Source organism: Megalobrama amblycephala, linkage group LG3, assembly GCF_018812025.1.
Source record: "Megalobrama amblycephala isolate DHTTF-2021 linkage group LG3, ASM1881202v1, whole genome shotgun sequence".
Lineage (NCBI taxonomy): Eukaryota > Metazoa > Chordata > Actinopteri > Cypriniformes > Xenocyprididae > Megalobrama > Megalobrama amblycephala.
In genome coordinates this window covers 61,565,998-61,586,050 of record NC_063046.1, presented here as the reverse complement: position 1 = coordinate 61,586,050, position 20,053 = coordinate 61,565,998, and the positions used below count along the sequence as shown (strand labels likewise).

The following is a 20,053-nucleotide window of genomic DNA, read 5'->3' as shown; positions in this document are numbered from 1 at the left end:
GGAGCATTTTGAATTGATTATTAAATAAACTTTATTTTCATTTGTATTGGTTTTCGGCCAAATTCATCCTAAAGTTTCATTTCAGTGCATCACTAGTATAAGCTAAATGTATTTACACAGGAATTACAATTGCAGGAAACAGTGAAGTTTTTTTTTTTTTTTTTTTTTTTTTTTACAGTTCATTCCTAAACAATGTGCTTTATGCAAGAACATCTAAATCAACAGGTTCCATGCAAGTCAAAAATGTAGTTTAATCTGCATATCAACCTGATGAATCAAAGAAATTAATTTAATGTTGTGGGTTAGATAAAGTAAAAATAGATCTTGAAATTACAAATGTAGGTTCACAATTTTTTCAGTGCAAGTTTTAGTGTGCTACCCATAGGTTTTTTACTGTCCCCCTCTGACCACCCCATTAAAAATGTCCTGGAGTTGCCACTAGTTCTGACCCTGTTGGGTCTTTTTCTGCCTTCTCCCCTTTTCTTTTTCTTACCTGCATTTGGGTTCTCTCTCTATTACTGACCTTGATACCACCAGGTCCCATTAGACATTTATAGCTTTTTTAGGGTGTTAACATGTATGTGAGGCACCAGTAAGGCCTTGGGGAGACTGGGATGGAGTGAGGGGTGTGTTTTTAGTTGGAAAAATGCAAAAGTTTTCAGGGCTAGGTTTTAATATGTATAACTAGCTGTATATAAAAACAGCAGAAGTTTATAAAACGTCCCTATTTTTATATAAGTGTGTGTTTTGTGTATGGGAGAGGTCTCTCGCCCTTATCTAGACTAGAGCTTCAGCCTGCATTTCCTGTCCCCCACAAACTGCTTCCTGTCCTTGGCGTAGAAGCACATACTGTCCGCCTTCAGACACACACACACCCTGTCCCCCACAGACATAGACTCACACTTACGAATATACACACATACTGTCGCCAGGCAGGCCTTTGTGGGGAATTACACAATAGCACTGGCTCCTGAGTGCCGGGGGACTTTACATGAGTCAGACGGAAGCTGTATATGTGTTCGCACTCACCGCTCGCTCACACACAGACACACACACACACAGATATGGCCTGCTGGTTCTTCACAAGTAAAATAGTTGATGTATTTCAATGCCAGTACGGAGGGCATTACCTATGTGCCAGAATGGAGGGACAATACAGGCAGAATTGCAGTGATTCTGTCTCTTCATGAATCTGGAGTTTGCATTCTCTGTACGGAAGCTTGTTTCCGCCACTAACTTTTTATCTCACAATTCTGACTTTTTTTCTCAGAATTGCGAGATTTAAACTCAAATTAGTGAGTTATAAAGTCAGAATTGCGTAATAAATTGTGAGATATAAATTCTGTCCTCGCAATTCTGACTTTATATCTCGCAATTCTGACTTTATATCAGGCAATTCTGACTTTATATCAGGCAATTCTGACTTTATATCAGGCAATTCTGACTTTATATCTCGCAATTCTGACTTTATATCTCGCAATTCTGACTTTATATCAGGCAATTCTGACTTTATATCAGGCAATTCTGACTTTATATCAGGCAATTCTGACTTTATATCTCGCAATTCTGACTTTATATCAGGCAATTCTGACTTTATATCAGGCAATTCTGACTTTATATCAGGCAATTCTGACTTTATATCAGGCAATTCTGACTTTATATCAGGCAATTCTGACTTTATATCTCGCAATTCTGACTTTATATCTCGCAATTCTGACTTTATATCAGGCAATTCTGACTTTATATCAGGCAATTCTGACTTTATATCAGGCAATTCTGACTTTATATCTCGCAATTCTGACTTTATATCTCGCAATTCTGACTTTATATCAGGCAATTCTGACTTTATATCAGGCAATTCTGACTTTATATCTCGCAATTCTGACTTTATATCTCGCAATTCTGACTTTATATCAGGCAATTCTGACTTTATATCAGGCAATTCTGACTTTATATCTCGCAATTCTGACTTTATATCAGGCAATTCTGACTTTATATCAGGCAATTCTGACTTTATATCTCGCAATTCTGACTTTATATCTCGCAATTCTGACTTTATATCTCGCAATTCTGACTTTATATCAGGCAATTCTGACTTTATATCTCGCAATTCTGACTTTATATCTCGCAGTTCTGACTTTATATCTCGCAATTCTGAATTTATCTCGCAATTCTGACTTTATATCTCGCAATCCTGACTTTATAACTCGCAATTCTGACTTTATATCTCGCAATTCTGACTTTATAACTCGCAATTCTGACTTTATATCTCGCAGTTCTGACTTTATATCTCGCAACTCTGACTTTATATCTCGCAATTCTGACTTTATATCTCGCAACTCTGACTTTATATCTCGCAATTCTGACTTTATATCTCGTAATTGTAAATTTATATCTCGCAACTGCAAGAAAAAATGTTAGAATTGTGAGATAATTTGCAATTGCCTTTTTTATTTTTTATTTCATGGCAGAAAACAAGCTTCCATTGCTCTGACATACTACATTGATAAAGAAAGAAAAATAAAATGCTCTTCTGATAAGCCATTACAACACAAAGAGTGAAAAATGTAAATCAAGGTGGGCAGAAAATAGGATGTGGTTTTGATAAAGTTCCCAATTGCTCCCGTAACACTGCACACGAGCAGACAGGGACCTTTAGTTCTCAAAACATGAACATTCACAATTTACATGCATATTTTAAAGCTTTCACTAATCCACAGTAAGCCTTGCATTAGCCTATAGTGGTTTTACCACAGGGGTCACTTTACTGTGGCAACAGCAATATTATCAGACCCCAATATTCAATAGTTTAAAATAATTTATATTAATATAAATTGCATTAGATATGTTAAAACAAAACACTGCACATTTTAAAGATCACTAGCTGTTTTGTAACTAAAGCCTGTCGGTCAAAAATCAGAGTTTGAAACAAAACAGCTACTTTATATTTACTGACTAAAACTCGATGAGAGCGTGAGAGTAACTTCTATTTAATACACTAACTGTATACAAAGTAACACCTTTCTCTTCGCGCGCGCTTATCAGTGTGACAATCCTTCTCCTACTACTGTTTGCAAATTCAGGTCGGTTATATCTCCTGGCAGGATATTAATCCTAAACCAAACGTTGCATTTATCGTATCCGTATGGCAAACATTTAACCCTTAATATACGTGCCAACCAACGAGAAACATTCAACCACTTGATATTATTTCTTGTCAAAAAGTGTATGCTTGCGGCTAAACCATTAAAGTCTCGCACTTTTTATCATCATAACAAACAAAAACACATACTAACACATTCTTTTTAAGCATATGCCTCCTAGAAAGAAGATAAAAATGCTTCAGTAAAAGTTAAATTACATGCAGTGTGTTTTGATCATTAATAAACACTCGCAAACAGAAGTCCTAAGAACTTCTCACCAGGCTCAACTGACAAAACACATGTCGAAGTGTTGTGGTTATTCACTTTTTGTGTGTTACATGCGTTATATTTCTCAAAACGTGGCCCTCGCAAGTCGCAAAAATATCTCGCGTCTCCCGGGGGATGAAACGCGCACTGCGGATTCCTTCACACCTTCCGCGGCGCGGTCCGCCCACAGGTCGCCATTGGTGGCTTCTGAGTTTAAAGCTGCCTGAAACCTCACTGTGCACTTCTGACCTTACTGTTGAACATACTGTATGCACTCAACACAAGGAAACTAAGCAGAGTACATTCATTGAAGGAGGTTTCCAGGCCACCCAGAGGTTAGATTCATCGGTGATCACCAAAGACACGCGCGCGCTGCGTGTAGGAGATGAGCAGTCCCGATGCGGGTTACGCCAGTGACGACCCGAGCCAGACCCGAGGCACCAGCTCAGTCATGATGCCTGGCGCGAGGCAGTGCGCGTGGGTGGACCCGCTCAGTCCGCCCTCGGACTCCAAAGCAAAGCACGAGACTCCCGGGCGCGCGAAGAGCGAGCCGCGCATCCGCAGGCCGATGAACGCGTTCATGGTGTGGGCGAAAGATGAGCGCAAGAGGCTCGCGCAGCAAAACCCGGACCTGCACAACGCAGAGCTGAGTAAAATGCTTGGTGAGTAGAGAAATTTGCATTATTTATTTATTTATTCATTTTACTAAAAATAGATAGAATCATTAAGTCAGCAGGGAAAAAAACAGAATTATTCAAATTAAAATAATCATCTTTGAATCTTTGTTTAAATCATTATTACTGCCAGGCCGGATTGTTTTAAAAGTCAAATTGCAGTTTTAAAATGTAGCTTTGTGAGAAATATGCATATTGGCATCAAATTAAAACAAGAACTGGAGTTTACGCAGATTTACACGTAGATCCAAAAGTCGAATTTTATGTCATATATTAATATAATTCAGCATGAATGCGTAAAGTGAGTTTTCATTTGTGCAAAATGTTTAACTTATTTTCTGAAACTATTTGCAACAGTTTTACACTTTTTTATTATTACTTGCATTTTTACCGGAAACATTTTTGGTAACTCTTTATTTTAACACTTTATTTTACTTACTATAGTATCAACAATAAATTGTGCATACTTACAAGTAACTGACCCTAAACCAAACCCTAATCGTAACTCAATAGTAAGTGCATGTAGTTAATTAATATTACTCAGTACTTATTTAATGTAACTACATCATCTTAAAATAACCACATTTTCATATTTTTAAAGCTGTGAATCTATACTGTGTCAAATAAGTTAAACCAATTATGAATAATCAATGTTGACAGTGAACCACACGTAACTTTGCAATATGCATTTATATTTTTTATTATGACACAAATTTACTGCTCCAAATATATTTTATATTTTATATACTGTTGCTTTATAATAATGTAATTTGCAGGTACAATCAGATTATTTATCAGTAAGTTTAATAAGAAACAATTCGAGACACACATTCTGGAACTGTATTTTTATTCTGCTCTTTGTGTGTGGATATTCTGCTTCATTTGTTCGGCTAAAGACTCTAAAAAATAACTGTAAAAAACTAAAATTTACACAGTTTTCCATTCAAAGAGTAATATACCATAAAAACAATGCATTCTGGGTAATATTTGTCATAAAAAAAAGAAGCCAACCCAATCTCACGGCAATTTGTACGTATTTTACGAGGTGGCTAATTTGTACAACCTCACTCATACGCTAAATCGTTTTTGCTAAATCGTACATATTTTACGAGTTCGTATGAATTCGTACAAATGACCTAACGCCGCCCCTAAACCTACCCGTCACTGGGGTTTAGACAAATCGTACGAATTAGCCACGAGATACCGTTGAAGAGGCCTATAGGCTACTTTCTTAAAAAACAACAAATAATATTACCCAGAATGCATTGTAATATACAGATTATACTGTAAAAACAAAGCATTCTGGGTAATATTTATCGTTTTTGAGAAATTATCCTATAGGCTACTTTCTCGAAAACAACAAATAATATTACCCAGAATGTATTGTAATTCACAGAAGTAATATACCGTAAAAACAATGCATTCTGGGTAATATTTGTCATTTTAAGAAAAGAGGCCAACCCAATCTCACGGCAATTCGTACATATTTTACGAGGTGGCTAATTCAAACGACCTCACTCGTACGATTTTGTATGTTTTTTGCAAAATCGTACGTATTTTACGAGTTGCGAAATATGTATGAATTCGTACAAATGACCTACCCCTAACCCCACCCCTAAACCTCCCCGTCACTGGGGTTTATAAAAATCGTTCGATGCGATAGCGTTGAAGAGGCCTAAATGCTACTTTCTCAAACACAACAAATAATATTACCCAGAATGCATTGTAATATACAGATTATAATGTAAAAACAAAGCATTCTGGGTAATATTTATTGTTTTTGAGAAATTATCCTATGGGCTACTTTCTCGAAAACAACAAATAATATTACCCAGAATGTATTGTAATGTACAAAAGTAATAGATCATAAAAACAAAGCATTCTGGGTAATATCTATCATTTTAAGAAAAGAGGCCAACCTGATCTCATGGCAATTCTTACGTATTTTACAAGGTGGCTAACTCGTATGAATTCATATGTTTTTTTGCTAAATCATACAGTACGTATTATATGAGTTGTCAAATTCGTATGAATTCGTACAAATGATCTACCCCAAACCCCGCCCCTAACCCCGCCCGTCACTGGGGTTTAGGCAAATCGTATGAATTAGCCACCTTGTAAAATACGTACGAATTGGCTGTGAGATAGTTGAAGAGGCCTATAGGCTACTTTCTTGAAAACGACAAATAATACTACCCAGAATGCATTGTAATTCACAGAAGTAATATACCATAAAAACAATGCATTCTGGGTAATATTTGTCATTTTAAGAAAAGAGGCCAACCCAATTTCACGGCAATTCGTACATATTTTACGAGGTGGCTAATTCAAAAGACCTCACTCGTACGATAGTTTTTTGCTAAATCGTACGTATTTTACGAGTTGTGAAATTTGTATGAATTCGTACGAATGACCAACCCCTAACCCCGCCCCTAAACCTCCCCGTCACTGGGGTTTATAAAAATCCTTAAATGCGATAGCGTTGAAGAGGCCTATAGGCTACTTTCTCGAAAACGGCAAATAATATTACCCAGAATACGTTGTTTATACGGTATATTACTGTTTCAATGGAAAAACTGTATTTTACTGTGTAAATTTGTTTCGTTTATTAACAGCTATTTTTAGAGTGAATATTATTAATTAAACTGCTCAAGTCTCTTAAATGCATCATATTAAATCCACTTTCATATCATCTCCAGGTAAGTCATGGAAAGCTTTACCAATGGTGGACAAACGTCCGTTTGTGGAGGAGGCCGAACGCCTGCGAGCGAAACATATGCAAGACCACCCGAACTACAAATACCGGCCACGGCGTCGCAAACAGGTGAAGCGGACGAAGCGTCTGGACTCCGGCTTTCTGCTGTCAGGGCTGGGCGACGCGCAGGCGCTCCTGGGCATGGAGGGCGTGGGTTACTCAGGACTGCCTCCGTACAGCGAGAGCCAGTCGTTCGAGTCCTACAGCCTGCCGACACCCGACCCGTCTCCGATGGACGCCGGGGCCACGGGGTTTTCTGGCCATCTTCAGGACAGTCACCAGCAGTCATCATGCAGATACCATCAACACTTCCAGGAACACGGCATCACTTACACACACACCGATCCCAACCAAACACAGCTCAATCAGCAGCTTTATAACGAGAGTCACAATAACTCCATCTCTCACAGCATTTTTAACAGAAGCCTTTCTTCTTCTTCTTCTCATCAAGCTTTCCCTTCAACTTTAGACGTCTTCTCCAACTCTCAGCCGAAGCGTCCCTTTGAGGAATCTTCCTTTCATACACACAAACACGCCCTGACTGATCCACACTCGCAGGCCGGTGCCGGTCAGATGGTGGATGAGGTGGAGTTTGATCAGTGTCTGATTTACGGGGTCCCTCAGGCTCCTCTGCAGGGGTCCGAGCTCATCTCCACCGTACTGTCTGACGCCAGCAACGCTGTGTACTACTGCGGCTACAGTAACTCCTGAGCAGACTGGACACTCTTTTTGATAAAACCTGAATATGAACTTGATTAATCACACTGATTATTTTTTAGTTTCAATCAACAACTTGTCTAATTTCCCACAGAGGCCCTTCATTTGTTTTCAGACTTGTTTCAGTAGCTGAACCCATTAAAACGGCAGAGTTTTGTTCGTTTGTTAGCTTTGGGTCCGTCTATATGCTCGAAATTTACATCTTTCTCTTTCTGTAAAGCAGGACAGAAACACTCATGAAAAATTCTGGTGCAAAAATCTCTAGAAAGAAAATGTTTTTCCTCCAGTAGTGAATGCAAGCAGAAAATATTGTCAGTGTAAAGTGAACTGTACTCTGGGTTAAAAACAACCCAAGTTGGGTTGAAAATTGAGTTAAATGTTTAACCAACATGCTGGGTAGTTTTGTTTAAAAATGACTATATTGCTTAAAATGAACCCAAAATATGTTGGAAATTAACATTTATTAATATGTTTATGAACATAAGTTTAATGAATAATTGAGCAATAAATATTTATTAAATTGCTTATTAATTAATGTTCACCTTTTGATCACTATTGTTGCCTCTAGATGTGTCTGATTTTTAATTTCCAGCATATTTTGGGTTCATTTTAAGACAGCAAAACAGTAATTTTTACACAATAGTTGGGTTTAATAAAACAGGATTTAACCCAATCTCTGGGTTTGTCCATTTTCAACCCAACTCGGGTTGTTTTTAACCCAGCATTTTTTGAAGTGTACAGCAATACCCTTTCAGAGTCACTTTCTGTTAATTATTTTATTTTTTTATTTTATCATTATTGTTTTTTTGTTGTTGCATTTTTCAAAAAAATAAAAAGTAAAGCACAATATTGTGTTTGTTGCTTTGTTCACGTTAATTCCCTCTCGACCGCGTCACTCTTCACTGCATTCAATCTATAAATAAGCTCAACCTTCTATTGTGTGTAAATGTGTGCATGTTCATGCTTGTGTTAGAACCGGTTCACACAGAGTTTTCCATTGTTTCTCAATGTGAACGCGCTAGACGGCTCGCGTCTGTTACAGCGTCTCGTGTTAAAATGAGTTCAGTTTTTAAAGGCGTACTGCTCTTTTGGCACACATGGCTTAAATGTGATGATAATCTGTGAAGCCTTTACTAAACAGAGATCTTTATTAACTCTAGCACGCATGTGAGCGAACAGATTACGCAGGCACAATAAAGTCAAAAAACAGGAACTGTGAAAGCAACACGCACTGACTCACATAAACAGCAAATAGGAAAATGTTATTGCTTAGAAGACTTAATGGAGTTTAACATGCGAGTATCAAATGTTCCTTATGAAACTTTCTTTTTTACATTTAAATTGACTTTTTATTGCAGATTTACCCTGACCTGGGCACAGTTTGAGATACTGTTGAGGTCTCTTATTGTGGGAGCGTGTGAGATTACGAATAAATCTTAGACTTTCGCTCTCCATTTCATCTAATTAATTCATCTAGGAAGAACATTTGAGATATTAATGAATTTTATTTTTATATGGGTGGGACACAGTTGAGTGTGTTTAATAAATAAAGTTTTGTGTTTGAGAGGAAGACAATCGTTGGAGCAGATCACACACACACACACACATATAAAGGCATATTCAGACAGGAGACGTCCCATAGATTGCAGCTGTTTCTCGAAGACATTGTGCTTCTCTGCCTCAAAGCTTGGATGAAAGTTACAGTAAATGCACAGAAGTGTATGTGTGTGTGTGTGTCGATGTGACAGGATTTTATAATCCTTGAAATATGTGTCTCCTCCCTGGCCTTATCACTTTCATAAGCACGGCTTTCCCAATCCCAGTCCAGTTGTGCTGCTGCTAAATATAGCCTCACACTGCAGTAGCTCTACACAGTGACACAATAAGCTATTTTTTCCACTGATTTGACCCTTAGATGTATAAATATAACTGACACACATGGATTCTTTTGTTATTTGTGTGTTAGTGAAGTAAACCTCTAAATGTAGCTGATTGTAACAGGAATACTGAGTAAGTGTGTGTAAAGTAAGTTGAAACAGGTCTGTTTGTGTGTAAATGAGTTTCAAACACGCGTCTCAGAGAAGCTTCACACCGATGTTCCTGTTTATCGTACAAGTTCCACATTTGCACCTGCAGAATAGCAAGTGTAAAAACACATTAATTTTTTTCATTTCATTACTTTTGTGTTAGTATCCACCTAACAGCGGTCTATTTTATTCAGTCAGATTCCTTCAAAGCAGCTTCACAGTAATAAACAGGAAAAACAGCATCAGAGTTGCAAAGTTCTTCATGTCAGGAATCAGTTGTTTAAATTCTAATTACAACTTCAATTAAAGCTGCAAGCAGCGATGAAAGGGCACCTGGAAAACAGTGAACAGCGGGTGACATGCATGTAAGCGAGTAAATACAGGAGAAATGAGGCAAAGTCATTTCGACGCAGCAAACTTCCTGCTGCCAACAGGTGGCGCTTTGGCGCTATATTGTCATGTACACTGTAAAAAAAATCCCGTTGTTTCTACGGAAAAATACCGGCAGCTGTGGTTACCAGAACAATACTGTAAAAATGACATCAAACCGTAAACATACTTACGGAGTTACATGTGAATTTTACATTTTAAATCTGTTAAATTTACGGTAAAATAACGTATTTCATTAACTGATATAATGTTAATTTACCAACCTAATGAAGTACTAATATCTGTTTTGTACCTTTATAATACACTGACAGTCACCAAACCCAGTGGTGATGAGAGTCACATGATGAATCAAAGTTCATCACAAGCAGCTTTTCCACAAGCTGAGAAGCACAATACTAACATATAGAGGTGCACACAGTGTCATTCACACACACACTAAACACCATCATGGTAACATGCATGAAATTTTAAAAATGCAATAAACATTAATTTAACAACATTAGATGTAACATAAAACCCTAATGTACATAACTGATTAGAAAAAAATGAGAAAAACTAAGAAGAAACAGAGTTATTTCAACGAAAATATATCAAATGTGAAGTGTCACGCAGGGAATTGTGGGAATGTCAATATACGGTTTTTCACTGTAAATTTTACAATGAATTGTTATTTTCACTTCCAAAAACTGTGAATTTAACGGTATTTTACCGTAAAATTACATTAAATGTACCATTAGATCTATTACAGTTATTCACCGTATATAGTACGGAAACTTTCTGTAAACCAATCAACAGTTTTTCACCGCAGCATTTTTACAGTCTTTTACTGTTAAAATCACGGTCATTTTTTACAGTGTAGATGTGTTCAAACATGTGAAGTTTGGGGCAGATCGGATCGTTATGCCTGAGTTACAACAACTTCCTCTCTCATGGCGAAACATCGAACTTTGTCAGGCCGCCACGGACAGACTCTAGATCGTCACCATTTAACATCGCAAAGCCCAAATATGATGTTGATCTGATTAAAGCTCTAGGAGGAGTTCGTTAAAGTTCGATGTTTTTCAAATTCAAAAATTCAAAATATCTCACTTCCTGTTGGTTTTCAAATTTTGACTTTTTTGTAGGTATTGGGCTGTTATATGCGTCTACTGAATTTCATACTTGTACATGAAAAGTAGCGCAAAAGGCGCTTAATTGAAATTTTGTAGGTGGCGCTATTGTGCCATTTTGCCACACCTAATTCTGAAACCCATGTCAGACACACTTCTGACAAGTGTGCAAAGTTTTATGAGATTTTGAGGACGTTTAGGCCGTCAAAAATGTGATTTATTTCAGAGAAGAAGAAGAATTGACCGAGCGATTACAGTAGCGTCCTCACACCATCAGTGCTCGGGCCCTGATTTCAACTATAAAGTCCTCCCCTACACGATAAACACTTTACTCCCACTAAAATACCTGTTAGGCACTTTATTTCTACTTTTCGAATATTTTCTTAATTTTTATTTAAAATGAACTCCTCTCTGAGTTGATATGCGACGGGAAAATAGTTCAGTAAAAGGTGATCCTGTTATCAGACAGGTTTCTTTTGTCATTTTGTCTGGATCAATCAGGTTGATGGTGGGCGGAGCTACTGTGAACTTGGTGCAAAGAGACACTTCATTACTGGACAATTGCCAGTAATACCATTTAAGTGGCATTTCGCCCTTTCCACATCCCTCTATGGTTTACCAACGAGGATATACACTGATCAGGCATAACATTATGAGCACCTTCCTAATATTGTGTTGGTCCCTCTTTTGTGGACCCGTCGAGGCATGGACTCCTCTAGACCCCTGAAGGTGTGCTGTGGGATCTGCACCAAGATGTTAGCAGCAGATCCTTTAAGTCCTGTAAGATGTGAGGTGGATCCTCCATGGATCGGGCTTGTTTGTTCAGCACATCCCACAGATGCTCGATTAGATTGAGATCTGGGGAATTTGGAGGCCACACCGCAAACTCGTTGTTGTGCTCCTCAAACCATTCCTGAACCATTTTTGCTTTGTGGCAGGAGCATTATCCTGCTGAAAGAGCCACAGCCACCAGGGAATACCGTTTCCATGAAAGGCTGAACATGGTCTGCAACAATGCTTAGATAGGTGGTACGTGTCAAAGTAACATCCACATGGATGGCAGGACCCAAGGTTTCCCAGCAGAACATTGCCCAAAGCATCACACCGACTTGCCTTCTTCCCAGAGTGCATCCTGGTGCCATGTGTTCCCCAGGTAAGAGACGCACATGCACCCGGCCATCTACGTGATGTAGAAGAAAACGTGATTCATCAGACCAGACCTTCTTCCATTGCTCCGTGGTCCAGTTCTGATGCTCACGTGTCCACTGTTGGCTCTTTCGGCGGTGGACAGGGGTCAGCATGGTCACCCTGACTGGTCTGCAGCTCCATACGCAACAAACTGATGCACTGTGTATTCTGACACCTTTCTATCAGAACCAGCATTAACTTCTGGAGCAGTTTGAGCTACAGGAGCTCGTCTGTTGGATCGGACCACACGGGCCAGCCTTCAATGACCCTGTCTCCGGTTCACCACTGTTCCTTCCTTGGACACTTTTGATAGATACTGACCACTGCAGACCGGGAACACCCCACAAGAGCTGCAGTTTTGGAGATGCTCTGATCCAGTCATCTAGCATCACAATTTGGTCCTTGTCAAACTCGCTCAAATCCTTACGCTTGCCCATTTTTCCTGCTTCTAACACATCAACTTTGAGGACAAAATGTTCACTTGATGCCTAATATATCCACCCACTAACAGGTGCCGTGATGAAGAGATAATCAGTGTTATTCTCTTCACCAATCACAGTGTTTTAAGACGCATAAAAAATAGCTTTTTCATATAAGACTTTAAGATATGTGTGATCTATACAGACTTGTCATTTATAATGATTCATCTTTTAAACACCTGACAGTCTACATCTTCTCCAGTTAAACATGACATTTCACACATTGCCTTTAGGGTGCGCTCTTGTGCTTTTTTAAATAATTAGTAAAGGATGTGTAGTTTCTAGTTGGAGTATTTTGAGCTATCTCAGCTTTGTCACTTTTTATTTGTGCATATGTGTTATGAAAATAACCAATTCTGCCAACACCAGTGCTGGTCTGTGTTAGGAATTAAAAAAGGGATGGGATGTTGCTTCTAAACACTTTTATTGTGTTTTACTGTGTTATAACACACAGGCTGGTTTGGCTTTGTGTCATTTATGCATGTGTGTCCACATTTTAGGCCCTGCACAGACATATCAAACAAATTCTATGTTTATCCCAAACATGTCTTGGATAGTTTCCTAGCGTAAGCATGTTCGCTTAGGGATCTGAAGCCGGCGCCTAGACTACTGCAAAGGGTTAAATATAGAGACACACATTCCAGATATCTCAGATGAGAGATGGCAGTAAGAATCCATGCTGGATAAACAATAAGTGAGCCACTGCTGCAGAGATTGTAATTAAAGTGTGTTATATTAAGTATAATTGTGTCACTTAGGGTGTGTAAACACATGGCGGGATAGTGCGGCTCATTTGAATAAGTGTGAACGCTGGTGCGCACCAAACAAGCGGACCGAGACCCCTGATGAAGTGTGTATCGCTCCAATCCGGTGCGATTCGAATTAAATATGAACACAACATGGACCAAAGACATCTAAACTAATCAAAAACAGGATGTGATGTCACAAGATAATCTTAAGAACATCAAATGTGCTATTTTGAGACACCATGAATATGAATTAAATGTGCTTTTAACATACTATCATTCATACACATTCATCAGACAGAAAATAGATGAACTATTTAAAATATAAGAATAATATATAATAAATATATACAAAATGTATTTATATTGTATTGTACACATAAATGTATTGTATGTTAATATTCCCTTTATATGATGTAGTTAAGTATATGTTAATGGTGTTTTACTTGTAATTAATACATTTCTACTGTATTTTTCTTGAAAATCCATTACACTCTAAAAAATGCTGGGTTAAAAACAACCCAAGTTGGGTTGAAAATGGACAAACCCAGCGATTGGGTTGTTTTAACCCAGTGGTTGGGTTAAATGTTTGCCCAACCTGCTGGGTAGTTTTATTTAAACCAACTATTGTTTAAAAATGACTATATGGTTAGCTTAAAATGAACCCAAAATAGTTGGGAAATTAAAAAACAGATGCAATTAGAGGCAACAATAATAGACAAAAGGTGAATGTTTATTAATAAGCTTTAATAGTTTATTAATATAAATGTAATTGTTTAATAGTTTATTAATATAAATTTATTAATAAGCAATTTAATAAATGTTTATTGTTTAATAATTATTCATTGAACATTAATAAATGTTCATTTCCAACATACTTTGGGTTAATTTTAATTAAGCAATACAGCAATTTTTAAACAATAGTTAGTTTAAATAAAACTACCCAGCAGGTTGGGCAAACATTTAACCCTACCGCTGGGTTAAAACCAATTGCTGGGTTTGTCCATTTTCAACCCAACTTGGGTTGTTTTTAACCCAGCATTTTTTAGAGTGTAGTGACAGTATATATAAAAATCCACTATTTATGTATGTAAAGCGTTCAAAGCACACTTTTAAGTAACGCACTTATAAAACACTATTTGGTTTATTTTATCTGACTATACTTAAAATCAATTTAAGTGTTAGCGCTAATTGGTGCACTTATATTAAGTGTACTTAAGCACCACAGTTGGGAAAATGTACTTATATATCAGTAATATATTTGGTCCCATTTTATATTAAGTGGCCTTAACTACTATGTACTTACATCAAAAATTAAGTACAATGTACTTATTGTGTTCATATTGAATTGGAAAACACTTTTGCTGCTATTGAGGTGGATACGGGTAAGGTTAGGGACAGGTTTGGTGGTTTGGGTAGGTTTAAGGTTGGGTTAAGGTGTAAGCGATGGGTCAACAGAGTAATTATAAATGTAATTACAGAAATTAATTACAGATGTAATTACATGCAGGTGTTTTTAAAATATAAGTACAATGTAATATGTACACAATAAATGCATTGTATCAAATGATTAATTTAAATGTAAGTACATAGTAGTTAAGGCCACTTAATATAAAGTGGGACCATATATTTTCAATAAAATCTATTTAATTTAAATTTAGGATTACTATATAAAAGTCTACTAAGATTGAGCTAATTTTTAAAGCACACTTTTAGGAAATACACTAATAAAACTTCTATTTTTGAGGTATTATATTTTATTTCAATGCACTAAAAATCAATTTAAGTATTAGTGGTATTTAAATGTGCTGAAGTAGAAATATACTTTTAATTAGTGTATTTATAGTGTATAACTTTTACAATTTTATTTAGCACAAAAATAAGAATGTACTACAAACGTACTTGCTTGTATTTAAGTATTTTTTAGTGCATTCAAATATACTTTATTTTATACCTGGGAAGCTCTTCACGTGTTCTCAACCACTAAAAATACCATCATGTACTCACATACAACAAGCGTGTTTCGCTCACAGTGTTGTTTTGGATGTTTGTTTTCCATTTCTTTTGTATATTTGTTTGGTGTTTAAAATGACAGTGTGAACGCTAAGCGAACCAGGACTAAATGTATTATTTTCTTTTTTATAATAACACTCTAATAATCATCGATTGGATTTGATATGAACTTCAAACTTGTTGTTTTTTTCATTGCATGTCATTGATAAGATATTGTTATATATACTTATTGATAGGTCTTTTTTCTTACATAAGACAAGCCAAGAAACAAGTTGGGCTAGGGTGATGGTGCCTAAATTGAGACTCCTGGTGTCTATAATAGATCAACAGGCTAGATAAGAGCGAGTGCAGCGGAGCTCACACGCAGCCCAGCCCTGCTGGTGAGATTACAAGTGAGCAAAGATTAAGCAAATGAAGTCTGAAGCAGTCGCTCAAAATAACTTCCAGTCTCCACTGAAGGGCTTTTCTGAAGAGCATATGACAGCGCTTATGCGTGACAAAATGTTCACATTAACTTAAATCCTGCTCAAAATGAGGAACACAGTGAGTATTTTACAACATTTATGACTGTACATTTAATGTAGTGTTTTTGCGTCTTGTGAAGCGTTTTCTTTAACTGCTTTGTTGTTACCGGGCAAATCTTCCACGGCTAAAGCTGTATTCAGAGCATTAAGGGACAGAAGAAAAAAAAACAACTACCATTTCCTTATTGTAACCTAATGATAGAGTCCTTCTGACTATTAAAATTTATATTGAATGAATATATTTTAATAGTTTACCTTTTAAAGAATTCTGTTTTCTACAAAGTTGTGTGTAATAGTATTGTTTACTGTCCAATCATTATTATTACTATTATTTTTAAATGGTTGAAGAAAGATTATTATATAAGCCATGAAAAAACACTTATTCCTCTCCAAATGAGACAGAGCCTCGCCGATAATAATGTAGTGGTTTTAACTGGATAAATTGGCTGATTATTTGAGCGTGTCTCTGACTGGAACAGTTCTAGTGATGGATTAATCCGGACCTGTTGAACAGTAAACAACACCTGCCATTAAACCTGTACGAATCCACAAAAACAGGCTTGAACAACGGAGTTTACTGCACATTCAGTATCGCTATAATAGATTTAATGGTGGTTAAAGAATATGCAATCACGAAGCTTATTTGTAATGTGGTTGAAAATATGATCCAATATTATCTCAAATATTATAACAAATCTGATGAAAAGATATGTTGTGTTTTGGATGCTGGACCAAGGGCTGTAGCAATTAAAGACATAAAAAGACATAAAATACATTTCCAACACAGGCTCACTGGAAAAACTTACCTCTACTTACATGTTTGCAAAACGCAGAAAAAAAAAACCAAAAAAACCCCCAAAACAAACAACAACTTCCGTTTCCAACAGAAATGAACTCTAGAGGCAGTAAAACAGCATGCAATTTTAACCGTTTTTATACAAAATTACACTCCAAAAAAATGCTGGGTTAAAAATAACCCAAGTTGGGTTGAAAATGGACAAACCCAGCGATTGGGTTAAATGTTTGCCTAGCGTGCTGGGTAGTTTTATTTAACCCAACTATTGTTTAAAAATGACTATATGGCTGAAAATGAACCCAAAATAGGTTGGAAATTAAAAATCAGGCACATAATTACTAGAGGCAACAACACAACAAAAATGCTGGGTTAAAAACAACCTAAGTTGGGTCAAATATGGACAAACCCAGCAGGTTGGGTTAAAGGGCGCCTATTATGCCCTCTTTCACAAGATGTAATATACGTCTCTGGTCTGGTCAAGTTTCAGCTTAAAATACCCCACAAATTTGCCCCTAATTGGGGGTGAGCAAAAACATGCCTTTTACTATATTACTATATTGCTGGCTAAAAAAATAAATCCAAAATTGATTGAAAAAAAATGGCTAGGTGAAAACAACCCAATCCCTGGGTTTGTCCATATTTAACCTAGCATTTTTTAGAGTAAATAATAATCAAAAGGTGAACATTTATTAATAAGCAATTTAATAAATGTTTATTGTTTAATTATTATTCATTAAACGTATTAATAAAATTAATTTCCAACATACTTTGGGTTCATTTTAAGCGAGCAATGCAGTCATTTTTAAACAATAGTTGAGTTAAATAAAACAACCCAGCAGGTTGGGCAAACATTTAACCCAAATGTTGGGTTAAAACAACCCATTTGCTGGGTTTGTCCATTTTCAACCCAACTTGGGTTGTTTTAACACAGAATTTTTTAGAGTGTATGATTACGGGCGCAGATTATCGATTAATAAAGACTTATTTTCATGCTGTTCCTTGCACAATACTATATTATGATCTCAAAACGATTTGTAAACTAATACATTTTGACGTTTGCATCACATAACCAGCTCTATATGTTTGTCTTCTCTGGCGTAGTAAACTTGCTTGGCAGCTCAGCTGATACAGCAGTGCAGTTGTGATGTGAAGTTGTGATTCGGGTACGAGTCTACATTATTTTCAATTGCGACAGAGCGTTAACCTTTTAGCATCACTCACTTCAGAACTGCCACGATACGTACAACAATCAACGTAATAAAACATTCCCAGATAAAACTGAACAGGCTTTTAGCGCCACCCACTGGACATTACACTGTCGTGAAATGTGCGAGATGCAATGTAATATCAGATCATTTTGCCGTTTTTCCATTGAGCCTGGGTTGCACATTTCTCTCCAGCTGGTCTTTTCAGGACGGTTTATAATATTTAAAAAAGGAATGCTTTCACTGGAGTGGTTTTGGTCAAAAGCATGATTGTATGTGCAGGTTTTCTAATATTCTTAAGTTCATTTTTGTCAGTTGAGTTTCTTTCTTCATGCATTCCTCCATGTAGGATGCGGCTTAAACTGCGATGATGAGCGAAGCTCCGGTAGTGCGGAAGGCTATTCCACAGGCCCAGTCCAGCGCCAGTGGTCACACTCAGATGACATCACGGCAGCCATTCATCACCGAGACAACCGCCTCCAAACGTGTGTGCTTCTATAAAAGCGGCGATGCCCAGTTCAGTGGTCTGCCTGTGATCATCAACAGCCGCACCTTTAAAACTTTCGAGGCTCTCTTAGATAGCCTGTCCAAGCGTGTGCCGCTGCCGTTTGGAGTGCGCACCATTACAACTCCTCGTGGTCACACGGCGGTGCGGTCCCTCGACCAGCTACATCATGGTCAATCCTACATCTGCTCTGATCGCCGAACTGTCAAACCCATCGACCTGGAACGAGCGCGCCGGAAACCGCCTCCCTGGTTTCACGCTCGTCCTGTTAGCGCCCGCCGCTTGGCTTGGTACACACACAGCCCTGCTCAACACGGAACCTACAGCGCCAGACGGAACGAGCGGGTCCTGTTGCACTCACCAAAGCGGCTAGTGCTGTTCCGTAATGGCGAGCCAGAAGTGAAGCACACACTGACGCTGCAGAGGAGAACAACGTACTCCTTCGAAGCACTGTTAGATCACATGTCAGAGGTCATGCGCTTCCCTGTACTCAAGCTATACACAACTGAAGGAAGAAGGGTAAGGATTTTGCCACCAAATTATATTCGTTTTTAGTTACAATATTTTATTTTTCATTCAGTTCTTCAAATCTCTTATTTAATTAATAAATAAGTTAACTCCAAAAATAATGACTGTTTATCGACAGGTTTCCCCTCCCCTTAATCTAGGTCTCAACATTGAACTTGCATTATTACTGTGCCTCAATTTAAAGGTTTAGCCTATGTAAAACACCAAGTTACAAAAACACATGCACACTTGTTTTGACATAGCAGCTTCACATTGGAAACTGTGAGCCATTACTATATTTCCAGTGTTTTATTTGATTAGAGTGGTGACCATGTCAGTAGTGGCTCTGGTGCAAGTAAGCTGACCCAGTGTCTGAGTGAGCATAAATAGCATTTACAGACCGAGGAAGACCTGCTACCCAGTGAGGCTAAGCCTCTTTACTATTTCATCCTATTATACTCCACTGCAATCTGGGATAGAAAGGATTCAGAGACATGACATATAGACCACCAAACCAGCTTTATTAATAATGCTAACATTAATTGTCCAATTGAAATACTACACATTTAATCGAGTAACCTAAATATCTACATATATATTCTCAACAACCTCGGCGTCACCCAAAGGGTACCACTTTAGCGTTATTTTCCAACATGCAGGTACTTAAACTTATTTACATTCATTTTATTTACACTATTTAGAAATGTTTGAGCATGTAAACCAACTACCTACCCCCTAAACCTACCCATGTGTATTATATATCCTCTGTAGGCTAGACCGTCCCATTTGACAACGCTCGCTTCGACCATCGTGTTGCAGCCTCTGAATTGGGATGCAGCTATTTCCCCCAGAAAAAGCTTTACATCAGCTCTGATTGTGAAATGCCATTGGCTTTTGTGTGTCTCGAGACCGACTGCGTCATGCTAAAGTTCGGGTGTACCTTTTGAATGAGCTATGACTGCGTGCCTTCATGGTGCGGGATCATTTTCAGTGATTAAAACCTTCCAC

The 20,053-nt window shown here is 37.6% G+C and overlaps 2 protein-coding genes across 2 annotated transcripts in view; one reads left to right on the top strand and one right to left on the bottom strand.

Moving 5' to 3' along the window:
* LOC125265875 (cytochrome P450 7A1) overlaps nt 1-20,053 on the bottom strand; it is a 62,333-nt gene that overhangs the window by 32,307 nt on the left and 9,973 nt on the right. The gene's annotated exons all lie outside the window — the stretch shown is intronic.
* On the top strand, nt 3,565-7,724 carry sox17 (SRY-box transcription factor 17). The gene is made up of 2 exons (XM_048186425.1): nt 3,565-4,072; nt 6,784-7,724. Exons 1-2 carry the CDS (start codon nt 3,796-3,798, stop codon nt 7,548-7,550), a joined length of 1,044 nt encoding a protein of 347 aa, XP_048042382.1. The 5' UTR covers nt 3,565-3,795; the 3' UTR covers nt 7,551-7,724.